We start from the raw sequence: 21,565 nt of genomic DNA, 5'->3' as shown, positions 1-21,565 counted from the left end.
GCTCATTGTCACTGCATCCAAAATGTATCAAATTATATCAGATCCAATAAAAATAACCCCTTTTCCGTAGCCATTCTGACAGTGAGCTGGGCTTTGTTCAGCTTTCAAAACATTAACAAATATCCCGCCCTTCTCCTACTTTCCGACTGCAATTTCATTTTCTCTTCTTTTTCTTCTACTGTCTGTCTGTGTCTTTCTTCTCCACCACCCCTTTGTTTCTCTCTTTCTCTCTCCTCCTGTCCTATATCTTTAAACCTTGTACCCTCAGGCTGGCAAACGTAGCTTGCCAGATTCGGACAAAGCCATCTTGGATATCTTGGAGCATGATCGTAAGGAGGCGCTAGAGGACCGCCAGGAGCTGGTCAACAAGATTTTTTATCTCCAGGAGGAGATCCGTCAGGTGGAGGATCTGAGAGACAAGGTGAGAGAAAGACAGGACTGAAAGAGTGGGATCAGATCTCTTTGAGGGATCTCTGATTGCGATGGCCAGTGATACCTGCAGGTGACTGCTGGTGGAGAAGTGCAGTAGCAATTTGGTTTGGTCCTCACTTCCCATCCTAAGCTGTTCACATGAATCTGTCTAGGGTCATCCAGACAGGGCAGGTGCAATTCCTTCAAACCAATTATTTTTTATATAGACAACATTCACTGCTGTGGGAGTAATTTACAACAAGACCCCATTAGCATCCGCTTGGACTGCGGCAGCCTGAGCTTCCTCACAGCCATGCCTTTTCAGCACGGAGCTACACTCTAGCCATATGTGTCTATGTCTTATGTAAGCAAATGAATAGGTTAGCGCACACCTGGAGGTGAACAGGAATCTCCTCCGTGCAGCAGGGTAGCCCTCCCGATTACTTTGATGTACTGCTTTTATTGACTAGTCTGTGTCATTTGCAGTATCTTGAGGAGAAAGAAGACCTGGAATTAAAGTGCTCAACTCTGGGGAAAGACTGTGAGATGTACAAGCACCGTATGACCACGGTGATGATACAGCTCGAGGAGGTGGAGAAGGAGCGAGACCAGGTACGTCACATTTGAAGTGGGGGAAGTAGCAATGAGAAATTGGATCTTCTCTTTCTTCTGTTTCTGTTGGAAGCCACCTCTGGGAATTGAAGGTAATTGAACCCAAAGTGTCACTACATTTATTACATATAGTGGTTGCTATTAAAAAAAGTAAACACTTGCTAGATAGTGGCATTTGCAATACTGCTGTTATCTACTAGTCTAAGCATAGGGAGATTATTCGAGGTTCTGTGGCAGCTGCCAGTGGGTGCTGACTCTTTAATGGCAACACAGTAGGCTGCTTATTAGTGTCAAGGTTTTTGGTTAGCACTCTGCAACATTTGTTGCCAACTAAAAGTTGTCAGCCATCATCATCTTCATTAATTGTATTACTGTAGTGCACAGAGGTCCCAAACATTGTGCTAGGAACTGTATAAACACACAGTAAGAGACAGTCTCTGTCCCAAAGACTGTGCAATCTAAATTAAGATGAGAAGCCATGTGGCGCACACGGGTAAGCAGTGTTTTCCTTCCTCTGCAGGCATTTCGTTCCCGAGATGAGGCACAGACCCAGTACTCACAGTGCCTGCTTGAGAAGGACAAGTACAGGAAGCAGATCCGGGAGCTGGAGGAGAAGAACGATGAACTTCGGATCGAGGCAGTCCGGAAGGAGGCTTGCATTGTTAACCTGGAGTGCAAACTCCGACGACTCTCTAAGGAGAACTGTCATGACCAGGTAGGGCCAGGGAGAGTTAGCTGTGCTCTCTTCCCTTCATGGCTCTGCCTCAGTTACAGCATGACGTAGAAGAGGATGGGATTTTATTTTTATTCCCTCTGTGAGCAGCAATGCTAGACTGAAAAAAGCAGTTGAGGGAAGTTTCTCTTCCATTCAGCTTCAATGGTGTGAGAAGCCCTCCAGGGCTAAGGGGTGGAACTTGGCTGGTAGTTCACTTCTGCTGAGCCTTGACACTAAATGGAAGAGGAGGAAATGTAGAGGGTGGATTGCTTGCATACTAGGGAAGGAAACAACTCTTTCTGAGGAGCGAGTTCTAATGAAGTTTGCAAATAGGTAAACTGGTTACGGGCCATGAACTAATGCTAAAGACGAACAGAAATTTCTGTGAATTTCAGTTTCAGTCTCTAGTTTGAGACCTGAACCACAATCTATTTGGTCAACAGACAGCGGCTGAACCACTTGAACTACAGGTATGTGGCCTGAACACCATGACAACTGAGAATGCAGGCCTCACTCGGTCCACAGGCAGCCCCGCCAGATGTACTAAAGGGAGGCCACAGAAGTGGTGCTAAGCTTTTGGCAATAGCCTTCAGCAAAAGGTCACTAAAATCTCTCTTTTATCTCTAGAGTTTACCAAGGAATCTGCCAGTTACCATTATTTCCCAGACCTTTGGTGCTCCTGGCCCCAAAGCCAATGGTCAGGAAGCAGATGACTCCTCCACCTCTGAAGAGTCAGCAGAAGACAATAAATTCTTCCTCCTTGATCAGTCTCGACTTAAGAGAAGAATGAACCTGAAGGGAATCCAGGTGTGTCCCAATCTGAGGCCAGAATTGTGTTGTTCAGATGGGTTGTGGAGGAGATACAGTCAGGCTTTTGGGGAGGCGGGGAAAGCAATCAGGTTTCGCGGGACAATTGCTGCCCCCTTTTCCTCCTTCCCTATGCTCTCCATACTCATGCTGCTCCTTTATATTCTCACCGTGGCTTCAATAAAATGGATCTTTGCCTCCTTAATAGTAGTGAAAAAAGTACATCTTGAAAATTGGTTTAATGCCCTGAGCCCAGTATGTGTGGAATGGCTGATGGAAAATGCAGCACTGATGGAAAAGCTGGCATCGTCTGGAAGGAACGGTCGGAAGAAATGAGCAAAATTAGCTGGCTAATTCAGAATTACATGAAGCATGTCCTACCCATTCCAATATAAGCGGCAGCATGACTGAGGTCCTTGACTTCCCTGACTACTGGGCTGCCTGTGGCTGCCATTGCATTCATGAATTGTAAAAACCTACCATCTAAGATTGGTATAGAATGTCTAGCTGCTCTTTCTCTGTGTCCCCATCTGAATTCTCTCTGCCTTTCCTGACCTTTCTGAGCCCCGGTTGTCTTTATTGCCAGGAGCAGTAGCGGTCCATTTTTCCTTTTTACCTGGCAAAGGGAGGCTTCTTGTATGAGCAGCCTGTTTAAACCAGTCACAAGAGACCAACTTCATTTTTTGTCGTTCCCTTTGCAGAATATGGGAACTGCAGTGCATTCGGTGTTTAAATAACTCTTCTCCAGGCCCTGTTTGATGAGGGCACATAGGCTCTGCAGTGTGACAGAGGGGAAGGAAGGGAGGTGTCTGTTTTACAGTGAATGTGACACATATCCTGAGTTGGCTTGATTTCTGTCTTCTTTCTTTCAGCTACCACGAGCTAAATCCCCCATCAATACAAGCAAAGCATCAGATTTTCAAGGTCAGAGAGAGCACCAGCGTCCCTATTGCCTGTCTCGGTCTGTCTCACCTAGTCCATCTGCGTCAGTTTGTTCTAACAAACGTGCCAACAGAACTAAACCCGAGAGACCCAAGCAGCAGTCTTCTTTTGCACTAAATGATGTTAATCGTCATTTTAAATTGACGAGAGGCTGCTGGTCACTCTATAGACTGCTTTATCCTGTCCCATAGACGGTCTCAGCTTTCTAGCTACTTTTAACTGGCATCTGCTATCTGATTATAATTTTAAAAGGGACAAAATTAGACCTACTTTAAAGATCATCACACCATTCTCCTGCTTCTGAATATTGATGGAATCTTTGAGCAGGAAGGGCCCCTAATCTACTGGGTCATCTAAACAGTCCCCTTATCTGTTGGCAAGCTGGAGTCCATTTTTAACTCTAATCCCCTGTTGATATTTATTTGTACATATCCATCAGTTAGCTGTAATCGTACCAAATTATCATGCGCGTCTTGGCTGTCTGAATTTTCCTAGTGCCCTGCATTTAACTAACAGACACTTAACAAAAAGAAACGGTTTGAGCCAGGAATATGTGCATTATTTGGTATGTGCAGGCAGCATTGTACCGAGTAGAATGGTAGAAGGTAGAAGAAGAGATTGTCACTGCTCCATGCCTACATGTTAAGCAGACAATCAGTAGAGTTCAGACACATAGTATGTTAAATGAGCAGATGGATTAATCTCCACCCATGGAGCAAATGACCAGCTCCAGCTCATTTAAGTTTTTATATAAATAAGACATTTCTTTAACTGGTGGATTAATGTTCATGAACCTCATAGGAGAAACATGTTTTAAAGAGGGAGTTGAATGAGGGGCTCCCCAGAAGTGTGCACATTCCTGGTTTAGTGCATCTCCCAACAGGAAAGGGTGATGGAATCAGAAGGCAAAGGAGAGCTTTCTCAATCTCCCATTCAGTAAAGAGAATGAAGGAGCAGACAGAAGATAAACCTGAATGGGTGGAAAATCCTACATGTTGTTGGGAGTGTGAGGAAGAGTTTATACTAAAGAGGATCTAATATAAATATCTCTGCTGTCTGTCTCCCTCTCTGCCTTTGCCTTTGTCTCTGTCATTTGTGAGCACAGCAGTCAGAGCACAGGATGAAGATGGGGCTGATGCCAGCAGCAGCCGCACAGACACCAGTTCCTCCAATCCTGTTTCCATCAATAACTCAGTCAGCAGCTGTGAAGTTGGCAAAATTGTAAGGAGCCTTCGGGTGTCCCTTGTTTGTCTGTGACCTTCCCTATAATGTGATTCAGAGCTCCCACAACCCAGCACTAGTTCTGCACTAGCAGCCCAGCTGTGATCAAACTCAGGGCCCTGTGACGAGCTCCCTAATCCTTTTTACCGGCATTTTATTAGAACCATGTTATTAACCTTTCCCAAAATCATATAACTGGCTTATGTTTATTTAAATATATTTCAACAGGACTTCACAGGGTATTTACAGCCTCTCTATATCTCATCTCTCCATTTAACACTTAGTGTAGGAGGTGGAGACGTTTCTTCAAAGGCTACTTTGTAATTGATTTTAGTGGAACATTTGAAATTGTATTGGAGTTTCTCATGCCCTTCATGTCCATAAGCAGCAATGGGTCAGAGAAGGGGCACAGCTAGCAGCTGGTAATTTCTGCACACACTAACCAATCCGTTTCTGCAGTAGCCCCATAATCTCCCAAGGCAGACATGCCATTATACACAATGTGAGCACTGGCACAGCAGGGATAGTTAGAGAGAATGATTTTGCAGAGTGTTAATAAAAGATCTGATGAAGAACAAAACACCTTGCCGGAGCACGGTAAGAAATGCTGCCCCCAGGAAATTAAAAACTATAGCCTAGACTAGCCAGTGGGGGACCCTCTGCCACTCATAATAAGCTCAGCTGCCTTTATAGGGATACCCTTTGGACTGTTAGTCAGATACACTGATGAATTACACTGTCTTGATTACAGTGCAGTTTGGAATAGTTTACGAACTGGTGTTATTAGTTTATTTAGAATGAGCACATGTATTTTCCTTCTTTTTCTGTATCCTCTGGTACATGTATTCACAATGCAACATATGTCCCACTTAACAAGGTTAAAGCTAAAACTCTGCAGTGAATCAGCCACTTGCATTGCCACATAAGACCATATCATGTCTATACACAATGCACGCGCACACACACACAGACACACACACAGAACATTTGAAACATACAGACGTGTGCTCATGTGCATGGGACTCTGTGACCATGGAATGAGTTTGTCCTAGTCCATGTTAGATGGAGACTAGCAGTAAAGCACCAGACCAAAACACTGATGACTTTTCAAATGAGAAATGGATATGACACTTAACATGGATTTTCTTTCTTTTTAAAATAAAAGCAAACCCTGAGAAATCGCAACCACAGTATCATGTCCACCACTCCAGAACCGCCAGGAAATGACTCAATAGTCCGACGGTGCAAAGAAGATGCTCCTCATTGCAGGTGGGTAGCTGTGTTGGTGAAAGATGGGTAGAAAACGCTGTTAAGGCTAGAGAACTAACTGTGTCTCCTACCCCTTTTAGTCCTTCCCAAGGGCACCCCTCAGGTGACAGGCCTGGCTTCCCTCACCTCATTCTGGGTGGAACCCCGTGGTCCAGCCAGACTCAGACTGGATGCCTGCCATGTTAATGACACAGGCCCAGCTTGGTTTTGGCCCCTGTAAGAATTTTCCTTGGGGAGCCTGTGACAAGCATATGCTTGCAGTGATACAGAAACAGCATCGTCAGAACAAAGCTTTCTTTATTCCTTTTTCAAAGTACATCGAACCCAAGGTTAAAGCAATAAAAAGCCCCTACACACATGGGTAGGATGGCCACTCACACATTCCTGGAGTAGAGGACATTCTGGTATTTCTGGGAATGGCATGGGCCTGCCCTCGCTGGTATGACCCTACGCCTCTTGGGACCTCATGTGCATGGTGCGGGCCAGGTCACCCCGCATGGGGGTGCCGTTTTGAAGAGCATGCCACCCTGCCCCTGCTGGCATGACTTCTCTCACACAGTGCATGCGACATCACACTGGCAGAGGCAGAGCAGTGCACTCTTCATTATGGCGTCTCTCATCTGATACCCGGACAAAACGACGTGTGGTTTAGTCTCAGTACTGGACGGGGGACAATGATTTAGAAAAGCAGGAGTGTCTGGTTTAAAACCAGACGAATGGCCTGCTTGTGCATCGCTATCATTACACCTTTGTAAATTCCCCTCAGCCCAGCTCTCTCCATCTCTGGCAGGAGGAAACAGACTGACCGTGCTGCAGTTTCTACTGCGTTTGCTAGCCTGATAGCTTTTCACTGACACACTGTGAGCAGCCTCTCCTAGCTCTCCCAACCCTCCGCCCTTTTCTAAGGTCTTTGAGGGGAGGGTCCCCCTTGATTCCAGGTTTTAAGCTTGGGAAGAGTAATCCATTCCAGTCTGGATGGAGCCAGGTATGGGGGTATTCCCCAACAAACCTTATCTGTGTCATTGTTTTACCAGTCCTCGGTTCCTTTAATTAAACTCCAGAGGAAGTACCTCCATCGTAACCAAACACACAGAAGCCTGCACTATATTCATAACAAATAGTACAGATACTGCTGATGTGCAGTTTAAGTTCAAACTTCCTTTTAAAAAAAAGAAAGCAGAAGTCCTGGGACCTGACCTTGATATGTGTTTGTATTGGATTGTAGCACCCCAACTGCTGTTATTGTTGTCACATCAAATATTGGTCTTTTATGAGGAAATGCACAACACTGGTGTTCAGGGGACACAGTGGAAAATTTTTTAAACTTTATTTTTATTATTTTTATATAAAATATAAACATATAACGAAACAAAACATATATCAATGCATGCACAACATGGAAATACCATATAAATAACACAATTCAGTGTTTATTATTTGTAAAATCTGGAAGAAACCAACCAACCAACCAACACAAACCTGAACCCATAGAGGTCATGCAGGGCATTAATTTTTAAATGACTAGCTAGATAAATAAGTGAGAACATAACCTCTGAGTACTGGGGACTAGTATATACTGAACTGCTAACAAATGCAATAGTTTCATGTGTGATCAATTTTTTCCAAGCATTTCTATTAGACAGAGTCATTTTTTCCATTAATGCAGTAGCGGAGAGCTCACTAAGCCAGTCTGTGTATGAGGGAGAAATTGCAGATTTCCATTTTCTCAAAAGAACTCTTTTGGCTACTAAAATAGTTACTGCAATCCATTTCTTCATGTTAACTGGTAATCCCAACTCATCCAGCACTCCTAAAATCAGTGGAAATTTTAAAAAGGGGGAAATCATAGAATCATAGAATCTCAGGGTTGGAAGGGACCTCAGGAGGTCATCTAGTCCAACCCCCTGCTCAAAGCAGGACCAAACCCAACTAAATCATCCCATCCAGGGCTTTGTCAAGCCTGACCTTAAAAACCTCTAAGGAAGGAGATTCCACCACCTCTCTAGGTAACCCATTCCAGTTCTTCACCACCCTACTAGTGAAAAAGTATTTCCTAATGTCCAACCTAAACCTCCCCCTCTGCAACTTGAGACCATTACTCCTTGTTCTGTCATCTTCTACCACTGAGAACAGTCTAGATCCATCCTCTTTGAAACCCCCTTTCAGGTAGTTGAAAGCAGCTATCAAATCCCCCCTCATTCTTCTCTTCTGCAGGCTAAACAATCCCAGTTCCCTCAGCCTCTCCTCATAAGTCATGTGCTCCAGCCCCCTAATCATTTTTGTTGCCCTCCGCTGGACTTTCTCCAATTTATCCACATCCTTCTTGTAGTGTGGGGCCCAAAACTGGACACGGTACTCCAAATGAGGCCTCACCAGTGCTGAATAGAGGGGAATGATCACATCCCTCGATCTGCTGGAAATGCCCCTACTTATACAGCCCAAAATGCCATTAGCCTTCTTGGCAACAAGGGCACACTGTTGACTCATATTCAGCTTTTCGTCCACCGTAACCCCTAGGTCCTTTTCTGCAGAACTGCTGCCCAGCCATTCGGTCCCTAGTCTGTAGCAGTGCATGGGATTCTTCCATCCTAAGTGCAGGACTCTGCACTTGTCCTTGTTGAACCTCATCATATTTCTTTTGGCCCAATCCTCTAATTTGTCTAGGTCCCTCTGTATCCTATCCCTACCCTCCAGCGTATCAACCACTCCTCCCAGTTTAGTGTCATCTGCAAACTTGCTAAGGGTGCAGTCCACACCATCCTCCAGATCGTTAATGAAGATATTGAACAAAACCGGCCCCAGCACCGACCCTTGGGGCACTCCACTTGATACCGGCTGCCAACTAGACATGGAACCATTGATCACTACCCGTTGAGCCTGACCATCTAGCCAGTTTTCTATCCACCTTACCGTCCATTCACCCAGCCCATATATACAGAAGTTAAGGTCCTTTCTAAAATGTTAACTTTGGTACATTGCACAAAAGTCGCATTTTTAGTTCTATTTTTCTCCTTCAAATCTAGCGTATTACATTTTTGGTTGTTTCACTACATGTTTACTGTAAAATGTACAACATGTTGCCGTAGGTACTTAATTTTTCACATTTCCTGACTCTCTTTGGTTTAACTGTGCCCTCTTTAAGTTGTGGGGGCCAGAGGGTTGCATGTGATAGCTGGTTTTATAAATGCAAAGGAGAGAGAATAGGCAATAGCCTGTGCTTTGGTAACATTAACACAGAAATGGTCCCAAAGAGGTTCTGAAGTTCCCACCTCATTGAGGTAAATGGGGTGGAAGAGGAAGTAGAGTTCATATCTCTTTGAGACAGGTTTCAGCATGGCTGAGCTAAGAGGAGAGAGCAGCCCATCTGTGTACAAAGTGTTGGCTGTGTGTCAGCATGTGAAAAAGATAGACGTTTAGGCCACTGCGTTGGGCTGCCCCAGTTTTGGATACCCAGGCTGAGACAGCTTGGCTCTGGTTTTCAGAGGAGCAGAGCCCTTGTGCATTTGCAGTCACTAGGAGCAGAGGGTGCAGCACCTGTTAAAATCAGAACCAACGTATCTCAACCTGGGCACCCACAATCAGTGGCCATTTTTTAAAATTTGTCTTCGTTTTTTCAAATGAAAACTTAAAATTTGCAGAGTGCAGTAAAAACTAGAATGCCATCTTAAAAATCATGGTATTGCCATGTTTGCAAACCTTTGGACCCATGACTGTCTCCAGTTCCAGATGTTAAGGCACTGGGGTTTTTTTTGCTGTTTTTTGTTTGTTTGTTTGTTTGTTTTTGGAGCTGTGTGTGTGTGTGTGTGTGTGTGTGTGTGTGTGTGTGTGTGTGTGTGTGTGTGTGTGTGTGTGTGTGTGTGTGTGTGTGTGTGAGAGAGAGAGAGAGAGAGAGGCTCTCGCATTTCCTTCATGCAAGCTGTTCCAGCAGCACATCCTGTTTCTGTCTGGCAAGACAGAAGTGCACAGTGTCCAGCAGAGTAGAGGTGTAGCCTTTTTCTGCTGAGTCAAAAATCTTCACAAATGTCCCTGGAGCATGCTCAGAAGTAATTTTTCAATAGCTTACAACTTTGTGATTAGCCTGCCAAGCTTTTTTCAAACTTGTTCATTTCATGGACATACTCAAAAACTATTTACATGCCAAGTTTCAGGTTTCACCGTTCAGCTGTTTTTGAGTTATCTGCGTGAAAATGAATTGAGGCAATTTATGATAGTGAGGAAAAGTGGTTGGGTCTATTTCCCCCTGCAGCATCACATAATTTAAAACGAGTTGAATTGATTTTCCCCAAACGTTCTGCAAAAATTCCCCTTTCACCTTGGATCAAGTGGAGAAAATGTCAGCCTCAAAGGCAAGAATGGGGGGTTATCATTTAAACCAATTTGCAGTCTTAACTGCAGCATTTGCCATAACCAAGCTGCTCTAGATTTTAGCCAATTGGATCACTCAGTTGGCTGGACACAGTTGTAATAACTGGGCCTACAAATTTACCTTAATTGTGAGTTCAATGGTGAAAAGTGAACACAAGTTCATAAAATGTCACAATAACCTATAATAACAAATGTTGGGGAGAAAAGATGCGATAGGGAGACAGACTGAATTAGTCTAAACAAAAGGGCCTTCTAATATAATTCAAGGACTGTTAAGATCATGCCTGGTAAACAAGAGAAGTGTGGGACCGGAAATTAATGAACCAAAGTTGTTGTGTTGGAAATTAGGCCTAATTGGTGGACAGAATAATGAGGGGATGGGCTATTCTGCCCATCATTCCCTTTTGGGGTCCTTAAGAGACTTTGAGGGTGGCAGGGTAAGCTGGCTACCATAAAGCTCGCTGATTAAAAGACAGGAGATAGGGAAGGAGCAAGCCTCACCATCATGGCTACCTCCCCCTCAATTTCCTGAGACCTCTGACCTTTATCATCCTATCCTGAAAGATGTCCTAAGTGGGCCAACAGAGAGGGACCAGATGACATCACCATCTCCACTGGCTCCAGCTAATGCCAAATACAAGCTGGGTGTGAGACTTTGTCATCTCCTGTGTGTCCTTTTCCTTCCCCACCGTATTTCTTCTCTTTCCTATCCTCTCCTTTTCCTTCTGTCTAATAATGAAAGCCTATTACCAAAACGGCAACTAATGCAATGCCCTAAATAGCCCGATGCCAGTACCAGTTTGCCAGGTCTCGGAGTGACTGATACGACCATGTGCTGGGCCTGTATTTTTTCCAGCAGCGAGGCTGCAAGTCAGAGTCAACACCAGAGACAGAAGCTGCATTGTTTTTAATCTTGGCTGATCTTCTTCATGATAAGCAGCATCTTACTCCCTCCTCCAGAAGTCCCTGTGAAGTCACCTATTGTGGAGGAAGGTGGTCCCTTATTTTTATTTTTAGTAAAGATGTCAGCAAGACCTGAAGCGGCTAGTATTTTGTCATGGTGCCTGATCCAACTTCCATTGAAGCGCTGTATCTTACTGATTTCAACGGGATTTGGATTGGGACGATAGTTGTGGAGTGGGAGGTTCTGCACATAGCCGGGTACACCCAGACATTCCTCTGTTTTCACCAGACATTCCACTGTCAAAGGTGTCCCTCAGAAAGACCCGTGCAGCTGTTATATAATACTGCAAGTGCATTTCAAAGGTATAACCAAAATAAATCATTTGTATTGCTCTACTTGAAGTCCTTCCCTTACATTTTGGACCCAGTGTGGAATAAAGCACTTTGCAATCTAAAGCAGGTATTATGCATGCACTATATCAAAGTGTTCAAAAGAAGAACTGAAATAGTAAGTGCAGATCAACCAGTTCAGGCCACCAGAGACCACAGTTTCCTTCCACCTGTCAGAACCTTCATTACCTCTCTGTTAACACTTCTTCCTTCTGAAACTTCCTGCTGCTTCCCACGCCTCTCTCTCCTCCACAGGCCTCTCCAGATAATGTTTCCTATGCAGCCTTCCTGTTTCTTCCCTGTGCCACATCTGTAAAGCTTAGTCTGTTGGCGCTGTCCTGCTGTTTCACCTGCCACCTCCAACACCTTCCTCCATCACAGAGCTTCCTCTGTCACTGTCAGAGCCTACCGATACCTGCTGAATTTTGAAAAGTGAAAGTTTCTCTCTCTCTCTTTGTTTTTTAATTCCAGCCTGACTGAGGAGGACAATGACAGCTTTTGCTATGATACTTTGGAACTAGATGGTAAGTAAGGGGAGGTTACCAGTCCGTAACCTTAGCTATGAGCCATGATCATGCTTCCTTAACTCACCAGATTCAGATACTATCCACCAGCCCCTATGATCACATAAAGGTGTAACACCTCCTGAGTGTGGTGTTCTGTCCCATCTAATGGCACCGAGACCACTTAGAGAGATTAATGAGTCTGCTAAAGCCTTCGCTAACAGCCATGTGGCTTTTAGCTCATACAGGAGAGGTTCATGCATTTAGCTCCCGAGGTTTGCTCCTGGGATCTGTCGGTGTTACATAGAGTTGGAGGAAGGAGGATACATGATATGCACTGGCTTTCCATTATCACAGGCAGAACTGGGATAGGAGAGGAATGCCTCACATTCACTGACCTCCATTAACGCAGGTAGAACCTCAGCAGGAATATAAAGGACTCCCACCCTCACACCTTTTGGAAAATGTAACAGTTAAGACCAAATCAATCCACACAAGAATTTCTTTTTTTCATATGGAGTAGACCCCAGTAGGTGAGAAGTGGGAATGAGCCAAAGCTCTGTGCGGGGTTCTGCCAAATCCAGGGACTGTAATAAATTAATAAATAAGATGGGACACAAAAGCAGAAGAAAAAGCCCAGGTTCGCGCTTCAGAAGAGGAAAAGCAAGGTGGTGATTAGTGATGAGAAGGAGGGAGGCGCTAATGCTTGAAGAAGTGGTCTTAGGGAGGGATTTGATTTGGAGGAGAGAGAGGGCATTTGGGTGGTGAGGACTAGGTGACCGTTCCAGGCTTAATAGTCAGCATGACAGAAATATGAAGCTGAGAGTGACCGAATAGACTTTGGATGAGGGGGATTCTCATTCCTGCCTCCAGGGCTGGTGGATCCCATTCCCTGCTCTGAATCAAAATAATGTGTCTCTCCCCCATCGCCCCACCTCAGGCTTCCCCTGGGATCAGCTGTGCTTGCACCTTTCCCCAGTCTCTGTTTCCTCATGGCATCTGGAATTCCTTCTGATTTGTGTGTCCTTGTTCAGATGACAGTCATGACAGATACTCCCATGGAGCCCCCTCAGTGCACTCCTCCTCGTCCTCTCACCAGTCTGAAGGCATGGAAGCCTATGACCTTGAGCACGTCAGCTCCATTTTTAGGAAGTTCTCTCTGGAAAGGTATTTTGGGGATGCTGTTTTATTTGCCCAAGGCTGATCTGGGGGTAGACAGGCTACCCAGGGCAGGGTTGCCATCTTTAAATGCAAGATATTAGATCACTCCATGAATATCAGCGGATGGGATATCGTATGACACGGTGATACCACAATGTTGCATGGGCAGTTCGCTTCCTTATGCCCTCATGTCACAGTGCAGCAGCACAGCATGTTATGTTGGGACCAAACTGAGGCTGTGATTGACTATCATGACTATCTCAGAAAAATCAGGAAAGTGATCTGAAGAAAGCAGCTTCCTCCTAGTGACCTTGTTGTCTCACTGCTGCTGGTTACTAGACACTGTGCCATTATACATCTGAGGCTGTTCAGTCTTGTTTCAGCATTTAGGAGGTGCCCAGATGCTGCTCTCTAATATAACTTATGTAATATTGTAGCAGAAAGGACAGATTTCTCAGGGGCCATTAGATCCTAGTGCTTGATAAATGTAGAACGCTCATTTGCATGCCCCGCTCTCTCCCCACATTTGTCCTGAGTGGAGAATTTCTATTTTAGTCCCAGACTAGTTGAGGGAAGCTGAGAACTGCATTGTCTAAGCTGTTGATTTGTTTCATGAACACAGACCTTTCCGTCCTTCTGTGACATCTGTTGGTCGCATTAAGAACTCCTGCCACACTATCCAGCGCATCACACTGAATGGAGACAGCCTCAACTCAGAAATCACTCTGCTGGGGGGGAATGACAAAGGAAGCTTCATCAGCTCTGTCAAGCTGGGATCCCTAGCAGAGAAAGCAGGCCTCCGGGAGGGACATCAGCTGCTTCTGGTGAGCATTAAACAAACAACAAACAGTGTGTGCTTATTGCACTAATCCCCCGTGTTTCTTTTTTCTTCTTTTAATTATCTAGTAATGACAAAACATGAGCATCTCTGCAGCCAATATTCCTACATCTTTAGATCCAATCAGGAATCCTGCTGAGCGCGTCTGGAAGTGGGGGTATTTGTGGGCTTCCCAGACACCTGCACAATTACAGCTTACAATGACTCCAGCTGGAAGAAGCTGGGACAGGAGTGACTGCCCCCTCCTTTTACACCCTTCCTTATAGTGATACCCCTTGGAAAAGACTAGCACGGGAGTGGCTGTGAGCTTTCCCTGTCACCTCTGTCTTGTGTGTTTGCTTGTTTGTTTGTTTTCTCTTGTTCGGTTTGTAGAGGCTGGTAGGAGGCAGTGTGCTGTGAGAGAAACAGAGCCCTGATTAGGCAGCCAGACAGTCAGCCAGCAGCACAGGTGCAGCAAACAGAGCTGTAAATAGGGGAGTTTGAGTGGGAGTTTGTAAGGGGAGTATAGAGGTAGGGATGTGTGGTCTTCTGATTTTGATCTAGTGTTTGTGTGTTTGGGTCTTTGTGTGTTTGTTTGCTTGTTTGTTTGTTTGTTTGTTTGTTCCTTGACAGGAATTTAGGCAGGAAAGCTATGGCAGGTACAGAGGCAGCAGTGGTAGTGACCCAAGCCATGGAAGAGACAATGAAGATGACCGGATGTGGAAGCTGTGGGATGTACATGATCCTACAGCGGGTACCTGAAAAAAAATTGTTTCTATGAAGTTCCACTTGATAGAGCTGATGGAAGAGAAGATCCGAAGCATGGAGATGTGGGTAAAGTATGGTGGAGTTTTGAGGGGGATTTGAGCAGATGATGGAGCAAAGGCAAGAGGAGGCTGAAGGGAAAAGTCAAGACTTGCAGAGGCAAGCGGGACTGAAAGGACTCAGAGCAGAGCCTGATGGGTGAGGAGAGTGATCAGTGGAAGCATGTGACTACAAGAACCAGGCTGAGGAAAAGACTGGCTGGTGAAGGAGAAATAGAGCTCAGGAACAGGTTTGCTGAGTTGGAAAATGAAGAAGGGGCACAGCAGGCTGTAACTGAAGCAGGGAGGGCAAGGAAGAAGAGAAGAGTGGCTAGTCCTACAAGAAGAGGGGAAGAGTCAATGGAGATAGCCAGAGTTCAGAGCCCAGCAGGATACAGGATGACTTGCAGAAGATTGTAAGGGAGAATAGAAGACAAGAGGACTCGCAGCCAGAAAGAACAGGAGGAAGACTGGAGAATCACACCATTACCAGGAAAAGGCAGGTCTACATGTTTGGGGACTCCCTACTAAAAAGAACAGACTGGCCTGTCACCAGAGCTGAACCAGAGAACATAAGGGTGTGCTGTCTGCCAGAAGCTAAGATATGGGATGTGGACTTGAGGCTAAAGAGGATCCTAATGAAAGCAGAAAAGAATCCACTGATTATCCTTCATGTGGGAACAAATGACACAGCTAGATTCTCACTGGAACATTTAAGGAAATGGAGGCTCATGTGATGATCAGAGGGATTCTGCCTGTCCCTAGAGGAGGAGAATGAAAGCGAGACAAAGTTATGATGATCAACAGATGGCTCAAGCAGTGGTGCTATTAGGAGGACTTTGGGATGTTTGACCATTGGGAGTCATTCGTGGACAGAAGACCGTTCTCATGGGATGGACTCCACCTGAGTAGGAGGGGAAATAGATTTCTGGGATGGAGGTTGGCACAACTCATTAAAAGAGCTGTAAACTAGGAACTCGGGGGGGAGTTGGTTGGGAGAAGCTCATGTAATCTCCATGTCTGATTTTAACATTAAGAGGAAGGAAAATCAAGTAAGAATGGACACAGCAATGGAGAAAGGAATGGCTAATATAGTTCCTATTTTTTTAAAAAGCGGGGGGAAGTAATCCAGGAAACTACAGGCCTGTTAGTTTGACCTCAATTGTATGCAAGGTCTTGGAACAAATTTTGAAAGAGAAAGTAGTTAAGGATATAGAGGTGAATGGTAATCAGGATAAAATACAACATGGTTTTACAAAACGTAGATCTTACCAGACCAACCTGATCTCCTTCTTTGAGAAGATAACTGACTTTCTAGACAAAAGAAATGCAGTAGATCTAATCTATCTGGATTTCAATAAAGCATTTGATACAGTTCCACATGGAAAATTATTAGGTAAATTGGAGAAGATGGGGATTAATATGAGAGTTGGATAAGGAACTGGTTAAAGGGGAGACAACAACATGTCATACTGTAGGGCTGGAGGGAAGTTACTAGTGGAGTTCCTCGGGGTCGGTCTTGGGACCAATCTTACTTAACAGTTTTATTACTGATCTTGACACAAGTGAGAGTGTGCTAATAAAATTTGCAGATGATACCAATTTGGGAGGCATAGCCAATACAGAGGAAGACCGGAATATCATACAAGGAGATCTGGATGACCTTGTAAACTGGAGTAATAGAAATGGGATGCAGTTTAATAGTGCAAAGTGCAAGATCATGTGTTTAGGGACTAAGAACAAGAATTTTTGCTATAAGCTGGGGACTTTTCAGTTGGAAGAGACAGAGGAGGAGAAAGATCTGGGTGTACTGGTTGATCACAGGATGACTATGAGCTGTCAATGTGTTGCAGCCATGAAAAATGTTGTCCTAGGATGCATCAGGCGAGGTATTTCCAGAAGAGACAGGGAAGTGTTAGTACCATTACACCAGGCACTGGTGAAACCTCATCTGGAATACTGTGTGCAATTCTGGATGTGATTGGATCCCCGGGGTGCAGCCTGTGACCATGGGACCGCTGTTCCCTCTGAACTCTCTCCAGCCTGGGTTGCCTCTCACAATGCCTTGCTAGTGACCAGCAGCAAATCCCTCCAGGGGCTGTTATCACTCAGCACAACCACATGTGGAGACCCAACACCTAGCTAGATTGCATGAATGCTCCCAGAGCCACTCATGAATCACAGAGAGAAAGGCACCAGAGTCAAATCCCCCCAGCTCCCAGCACTGTACCTCGGGAATATACGGTTTTGCACTGCTCAAGATGAGCAGTGCAAATTTATTAACTGGTTTGCCACTTCATCAATGGAAAGTGGATATACACCAGCCTTTGTATAAAACCTGAGCAAATTTACCACACACTTCAGGCAAACTCACTGGTAAAGATAAACAGTTAAACAAAAGATAGATTTTAAGTGACTATAAGTGACAGGCAAAAAGTCAGAGTTAGTTACCAAAAGAAACAAAATATAAGCACACAGTCTAAACTCTCTACCCTATTAGACTGGGGAACAACTAGACTAAGCAGTTTTTCTCTCCCCACTGGATATTGCAGTCCTTAATATACTGATTTTCCCTTAAATCTGGGCCAGTCTCCTCTCTTGGAGTCTTCAGTCTTCTTCCAAGTGTCTTGGTTGCTTGCAACATAGTTGGGGGCAGGAGAAAGGCAAAGCATGGGCCTGCTCTATTCTGTTTTATAACCTCAGTCCCATGTGCTTGGGGAACACACAAGTCCAGGCATGTCTGGTGGGCATTACTGAGTCTCTAGGCAAGATTGAGCAATTCCCATGGTGTGGCCTCATGCAAGTGAGTCATTGAATTGTAGCTTCCTTGTTGGACAATGGTTGTTGATGGGTTGATTGACACTGCCTGGGTGTTGGTTACTTTCCTTGCTGTTGCATCTGAGGAGCTAATATCTGGCTGATTCCCCAACTTACAGAATGTTTTAGTGACAACCATACAACACAATTCTCATAACTTCATATGCATTAATGATACGCATATATGGATAGAGAAATGACTTTCAGCAGATCATAACCTTTCCCCTGGTACCTTACAAGGCATGCTTTATATGTAAGATCACAAACATATAAAAATAAGGAATATGGGGGTTATAGGACACTCCCCCAAGGTATAGAATGTCACACTTGATATCCCATGTTTAAGAAAGATGAATGCAAACTGGAACAGGTGCAAAGAAGGGCTTACTAGGAGGATCTGAGGAATGGAAAACCTACCTTATGAGAAGAGACTCAAAGAGCTTGACTTGTTTAGCCTAACCAAAAGAAGGCTGATTGTTCTCTATGAATACATCAGAGGGATACATGCCAGGGAAGGAGAGGAGTTATTTAAGTTAAGCGCCAATGTGAACACAAGAACAAATGGATATAAACTGGCCATCAACAAGTTTAGGCTCGAAATTAGGTGAAGGTTTCTTACCATCAGAGGAATGAAGTTGTGAAACAGCCTACCAAGGGAAGCAGTGGGGGTAAAAAACCTAACTGGCTTCAAGACTGAGCTTGATAAGGAGGTAACGGTATGATGGGACTGCCTACAATGGCATGTGGCCCATCTGCAACTGCCAGTAGCAAAAATCCCCAATGGCTGGAGATGGGATGCTAGATGGGGAGGGCTCTGAGTTACTACAGAGAATTCTTTCCCAGGTATCTGCCTGGTGGGTCTTGCCCACATGCTCAGGTTCTAAGTGATCACTATATTTGGGGTCAGGAAGGTATTTTTGCCCAGGTCAGCTTGGCAGAGATCCAGGGGGGTGGGGGTTCGCTGACTTCTGCAGCATGGAGCGCACATCACGTGCAGGTTTAAACTAGTGTAAATGGTGAATTCTCTGTAACTTGAAGTCTTTAAATCATGATTTGAGGACTTCCAGTAACTCAGCCAGAGGCTAGGAGTCTATATCAGGAGTGGGTGGGTGAGGTTCTACAGCCTGCAATGTGCAGGAGGTCAGACTAGATAATCATGATGGTCCCTTCTGACCTTAATGTCTACGAGTCTATGAGCTGTTATCCTTAAAACTGTTATACTCAGTAGCCACTTCTGCCTGGAGAAGCTGTCATTGTGGTAGCTCTGTGTTTTTGTTCAGCCCCATGGCTTGTGCACCATTCCCTACTATGATTCCTGCAGGAACTGGACATACTATGAGCTTCCCCCCGCCACCAGCATTCCTACGCCCTTCCCTATTGCCGCTCTTGATAGGAGAAGCCGGGAAAGGAATAGCTGCTGGCTTACCCTAAAGCCACCATCCCTATACCATTCCCAGTAGTGACTCCTACTGGGGAAACATGGATTATCATGGAGTTACAGTTCTGTCAACTTCTAGAATTTCCAGAGGAGAGAAAAGAAGCTACAGACAAATCATTTAAATGTAATTGCACTGCTAGCAAAAATAGGCAGGTTGTTTAATCTAGAAAGAAACTACAGAATGTAATGGATGGCCTAATTGTCTCACACACTGAGCTCACAGCTAAGAGTATCTCTTTCATCTAGCTGGAAGGCTGCATCAAAGGGGAAAATCAGAGTGTTCCCTTGGATACCTGCACAAAGGAAGAAGCTCACTGGACAATTCAGAGGTGCAGTGGACCAGTAACACTCCAGTATAAACCAAACCATGAAGGTAAGACCTAAAGTTTAGCTCATCACAGATTGCTGAAATTCTAGTTAAGGCAAGATTGAAAGCAGACATAGCTCATACATCTGTCATTCCAAGAGTCTGGAGAGCTTACTGGGTGGGTCATTGGAGACAATAATCACAATGTGCCAGATGATTTTTGTGCACTATTTTCTGTGATGTAACATGGTGTGCTACGTTTTCTTTTACACCTCTAAAGTCTGATTTAACAGTTACACTTTGGAGTTTACCTTGTTTATTACTGTTGCAGTTTTATCTTATCTTTAACAGCTGAAGCACGTGCATGGTGAATGGAGTTTGGTTTTAATGATCATGGCTTGTAGCCATAATTTGGTATTTTGGATTAAAAATTACATTCCAAAACCCATTTTTTACTTGTGTAGCTATGTTGCCCCCTTCTTTATCCTAGTCAGGGGAATTCAGTTGTACAGATCATGCTGGAAGTGATTTCTTTGATTTTCCTTTGATGTTTAAGTAGAAAAGAATATCACCCTTTTTTGAGCACCACTTGGCTGCAGATAAAGCATGTTACAGATTGTGGGGAGTGCCGCTTACAGCTGTTAATAAAGCGAATAGCCTGCCATTAGACCACCTGGTAGAACTCATGTTATACTTGCAGGATTAAGTATAATAGCTTAAGCTTTTCAGCCTGTGTCTTTGTTGGGAAGTTCACTGTTTTATGGATGATTTGTATAAAACCTACCAGAAATGATGTTGTCTGAATGTATCCTTACAACAGGAATCTCTTATGGACTGTGATACCTGCAGCGTGAGCTGCTCCCAAACTATTCCAACTATCACTCTATCAGTATGAGTTTCCTCTCAGAAGTGCCCTGTCAATTTAAACTAGGATTTCAGTGCAGTGAACTTCTACCACCACAGTGCCTCCTCACTGAAAGCTAGGAATACAGCAGCACTTGGCCACAGATTGACCATGCTTGGCTCCTTCCTTTGTTGCTGCAGGTTACAGGAAACTGCTGTCGGAACTGGAGGAAGGGTTGATCACGTCAGGGGACTCATTTCACATCCGCCTGAATCTGAACATCTCTAGCCAGCTGGACTGCTGCTCCCTGTCGGTGAAGTGTGATGAGATTGTGCATATTCTTGACACCATGTACCAGGGGAAGTGTGAGTGGCTGTGTGCCAGAGTTGACCCTTTCACTGACAGGAACCTGGAAACGGGGACCATCCCCAGCTACAGCAGGTGAGCATAATGCAGGCTGAAATAGGACAGTGACCGTGACCACGAGCAGCAACTATATGAGCACTGTTGTGTAAATCAGTACCTGCTATAATGGGGGGAGGTGCAACTCTCAGGGTTGGTGATCAGGATGGGTCTTTGGTTGCAACATAAGCATAAGCATGTGAGCATAAGGGTTTTGAGGGGGAGACCCCAGATTTTATTAGGAGACTGTGGGTTTCTTAGAGAGCAGGATAGGAAGATGTACAATGGAGACCCCCCTTTTCCTCAGCTGTGTACCACAGTCCTGCTGACTATTTTGTTCTGTGTCTTCACTGTGTGATTCATCCATTCCTCATTGCTGTTCTCTGTAGTCTTTTCCCAAACACTGACCATTGCATCCACTCTTCCTCTTGATGACCTCAAATGCGTCTTCTTGATCCACATGTTCACTGTTTCTTGCAGAGCCCAGCAGCTCTTTCTGGTGAAGCTACAGCGGTTGATGCACAGAGGCAGCAGGGATGAGACGGAAAGTTCATCCAACACTCTTCGAGCACTCCGGGTAGGTCTCCACAGCCAGGGTCTTTCCACACCAATTGCTCCAGCACTCGATATTGCTCACTACTTCATCTTTACCTTACATTCCTGTTGTGAATTACCCTCTGGAAGCTTCCTTTGGTCCACTCTGTGGGTAACTGTCTTGTGTCTCCATTCCTTTTACCCACAGTGTTCCCTGCTCAGGGTCTAGCTCCAGTATTATTTTAACTCCTGATGCTGACAGGGAGAAGTCGCCACATGTTTAATAGCCACTCTACCTGGCCTC

General features: G+C 44.8%; 1 protein-coding gene across 2 annotated transcripts in view; it reads left to right on the top strand.

Moving 5' to 3' along the window:
* CARD11 (caspase recruitment domain family member 11) overlaps positions 1 to 21,565 on the top strand; it is a 73,495-nt gene that overhangs the window by 40,480 nt on the left and 11,450 nt on the right. For both annotated transcript variants that reach the window (XM_044978605.1, XM_044978606.1), the window contains exons 6-18: positions 269 to 421; positions 898 to 1,023; positions 1,544 to 1,738; positions 2,366 to 2,545; positions 3,418 to 3,469; positions 4,593 to 4,708; positions 5,874 to 5,977; positions 12,107 to 12,159; positions 13,173 to 13,305; positions 13,922 to 14,123; positions 19,421 to 19,547; positions 20,526 to 20,766; positions 21,208 to 21,304. In XM_044978605.1, the coding sequence (XP_044834540.1) occupies positions 269 to 421; positions 898 to 1,023; positions 1,544 to 1,738; positions 2,366 to 2,545; positions 3,418 to 3,469; positions 4,593 to 4,708; positions 5,874 to 5,977; positions 12,107 to 12,159; positions 13,173 to 13,305; positions 13,922 to 14,123; positions 19,421 to 19,547; positions 20,526 to 20,766; positions 21,208 to 21,304 (1,779 nt within the window). The remainder of the gene's footprint in view (positions 1 to 268; positions 422 to 897; positions 1,024 to 1,543; positions 1,739 to 2,365; positions 2,546 to 3,417; positions 3,470 to 4,592; positions 4,709 to 5,873; positions 5,978 to 12,106; positions 12,160 to 13,172; positions 13,306 to 13,921; positions 14,124 to 19,420; positions 19,548 to 20,525; positions 20,767 to 21,207; positions 21,305 to 21,565) is intronic.

Source organism: Mauremys mutica, chromosome 11 (genome assembly GCF_020497125.1).
Source record: "Mauremys mutica isolate MM-2020 ecotype Southern chromosome 11, ASM2049712v1, whole genome shotgun sequence".
In the NCBI taxonomy this organism is placed as follows: domain Eukaryota; kingdom Metazoa; phylum Chordata; order Testudines; family Geoemydidae; genus Mauremys; species Mauremys mutica.
Note: the sequence above shows the minus strand (reverse complement) of the source record. Positions and strands in the feature narration are given on the sequence as shown.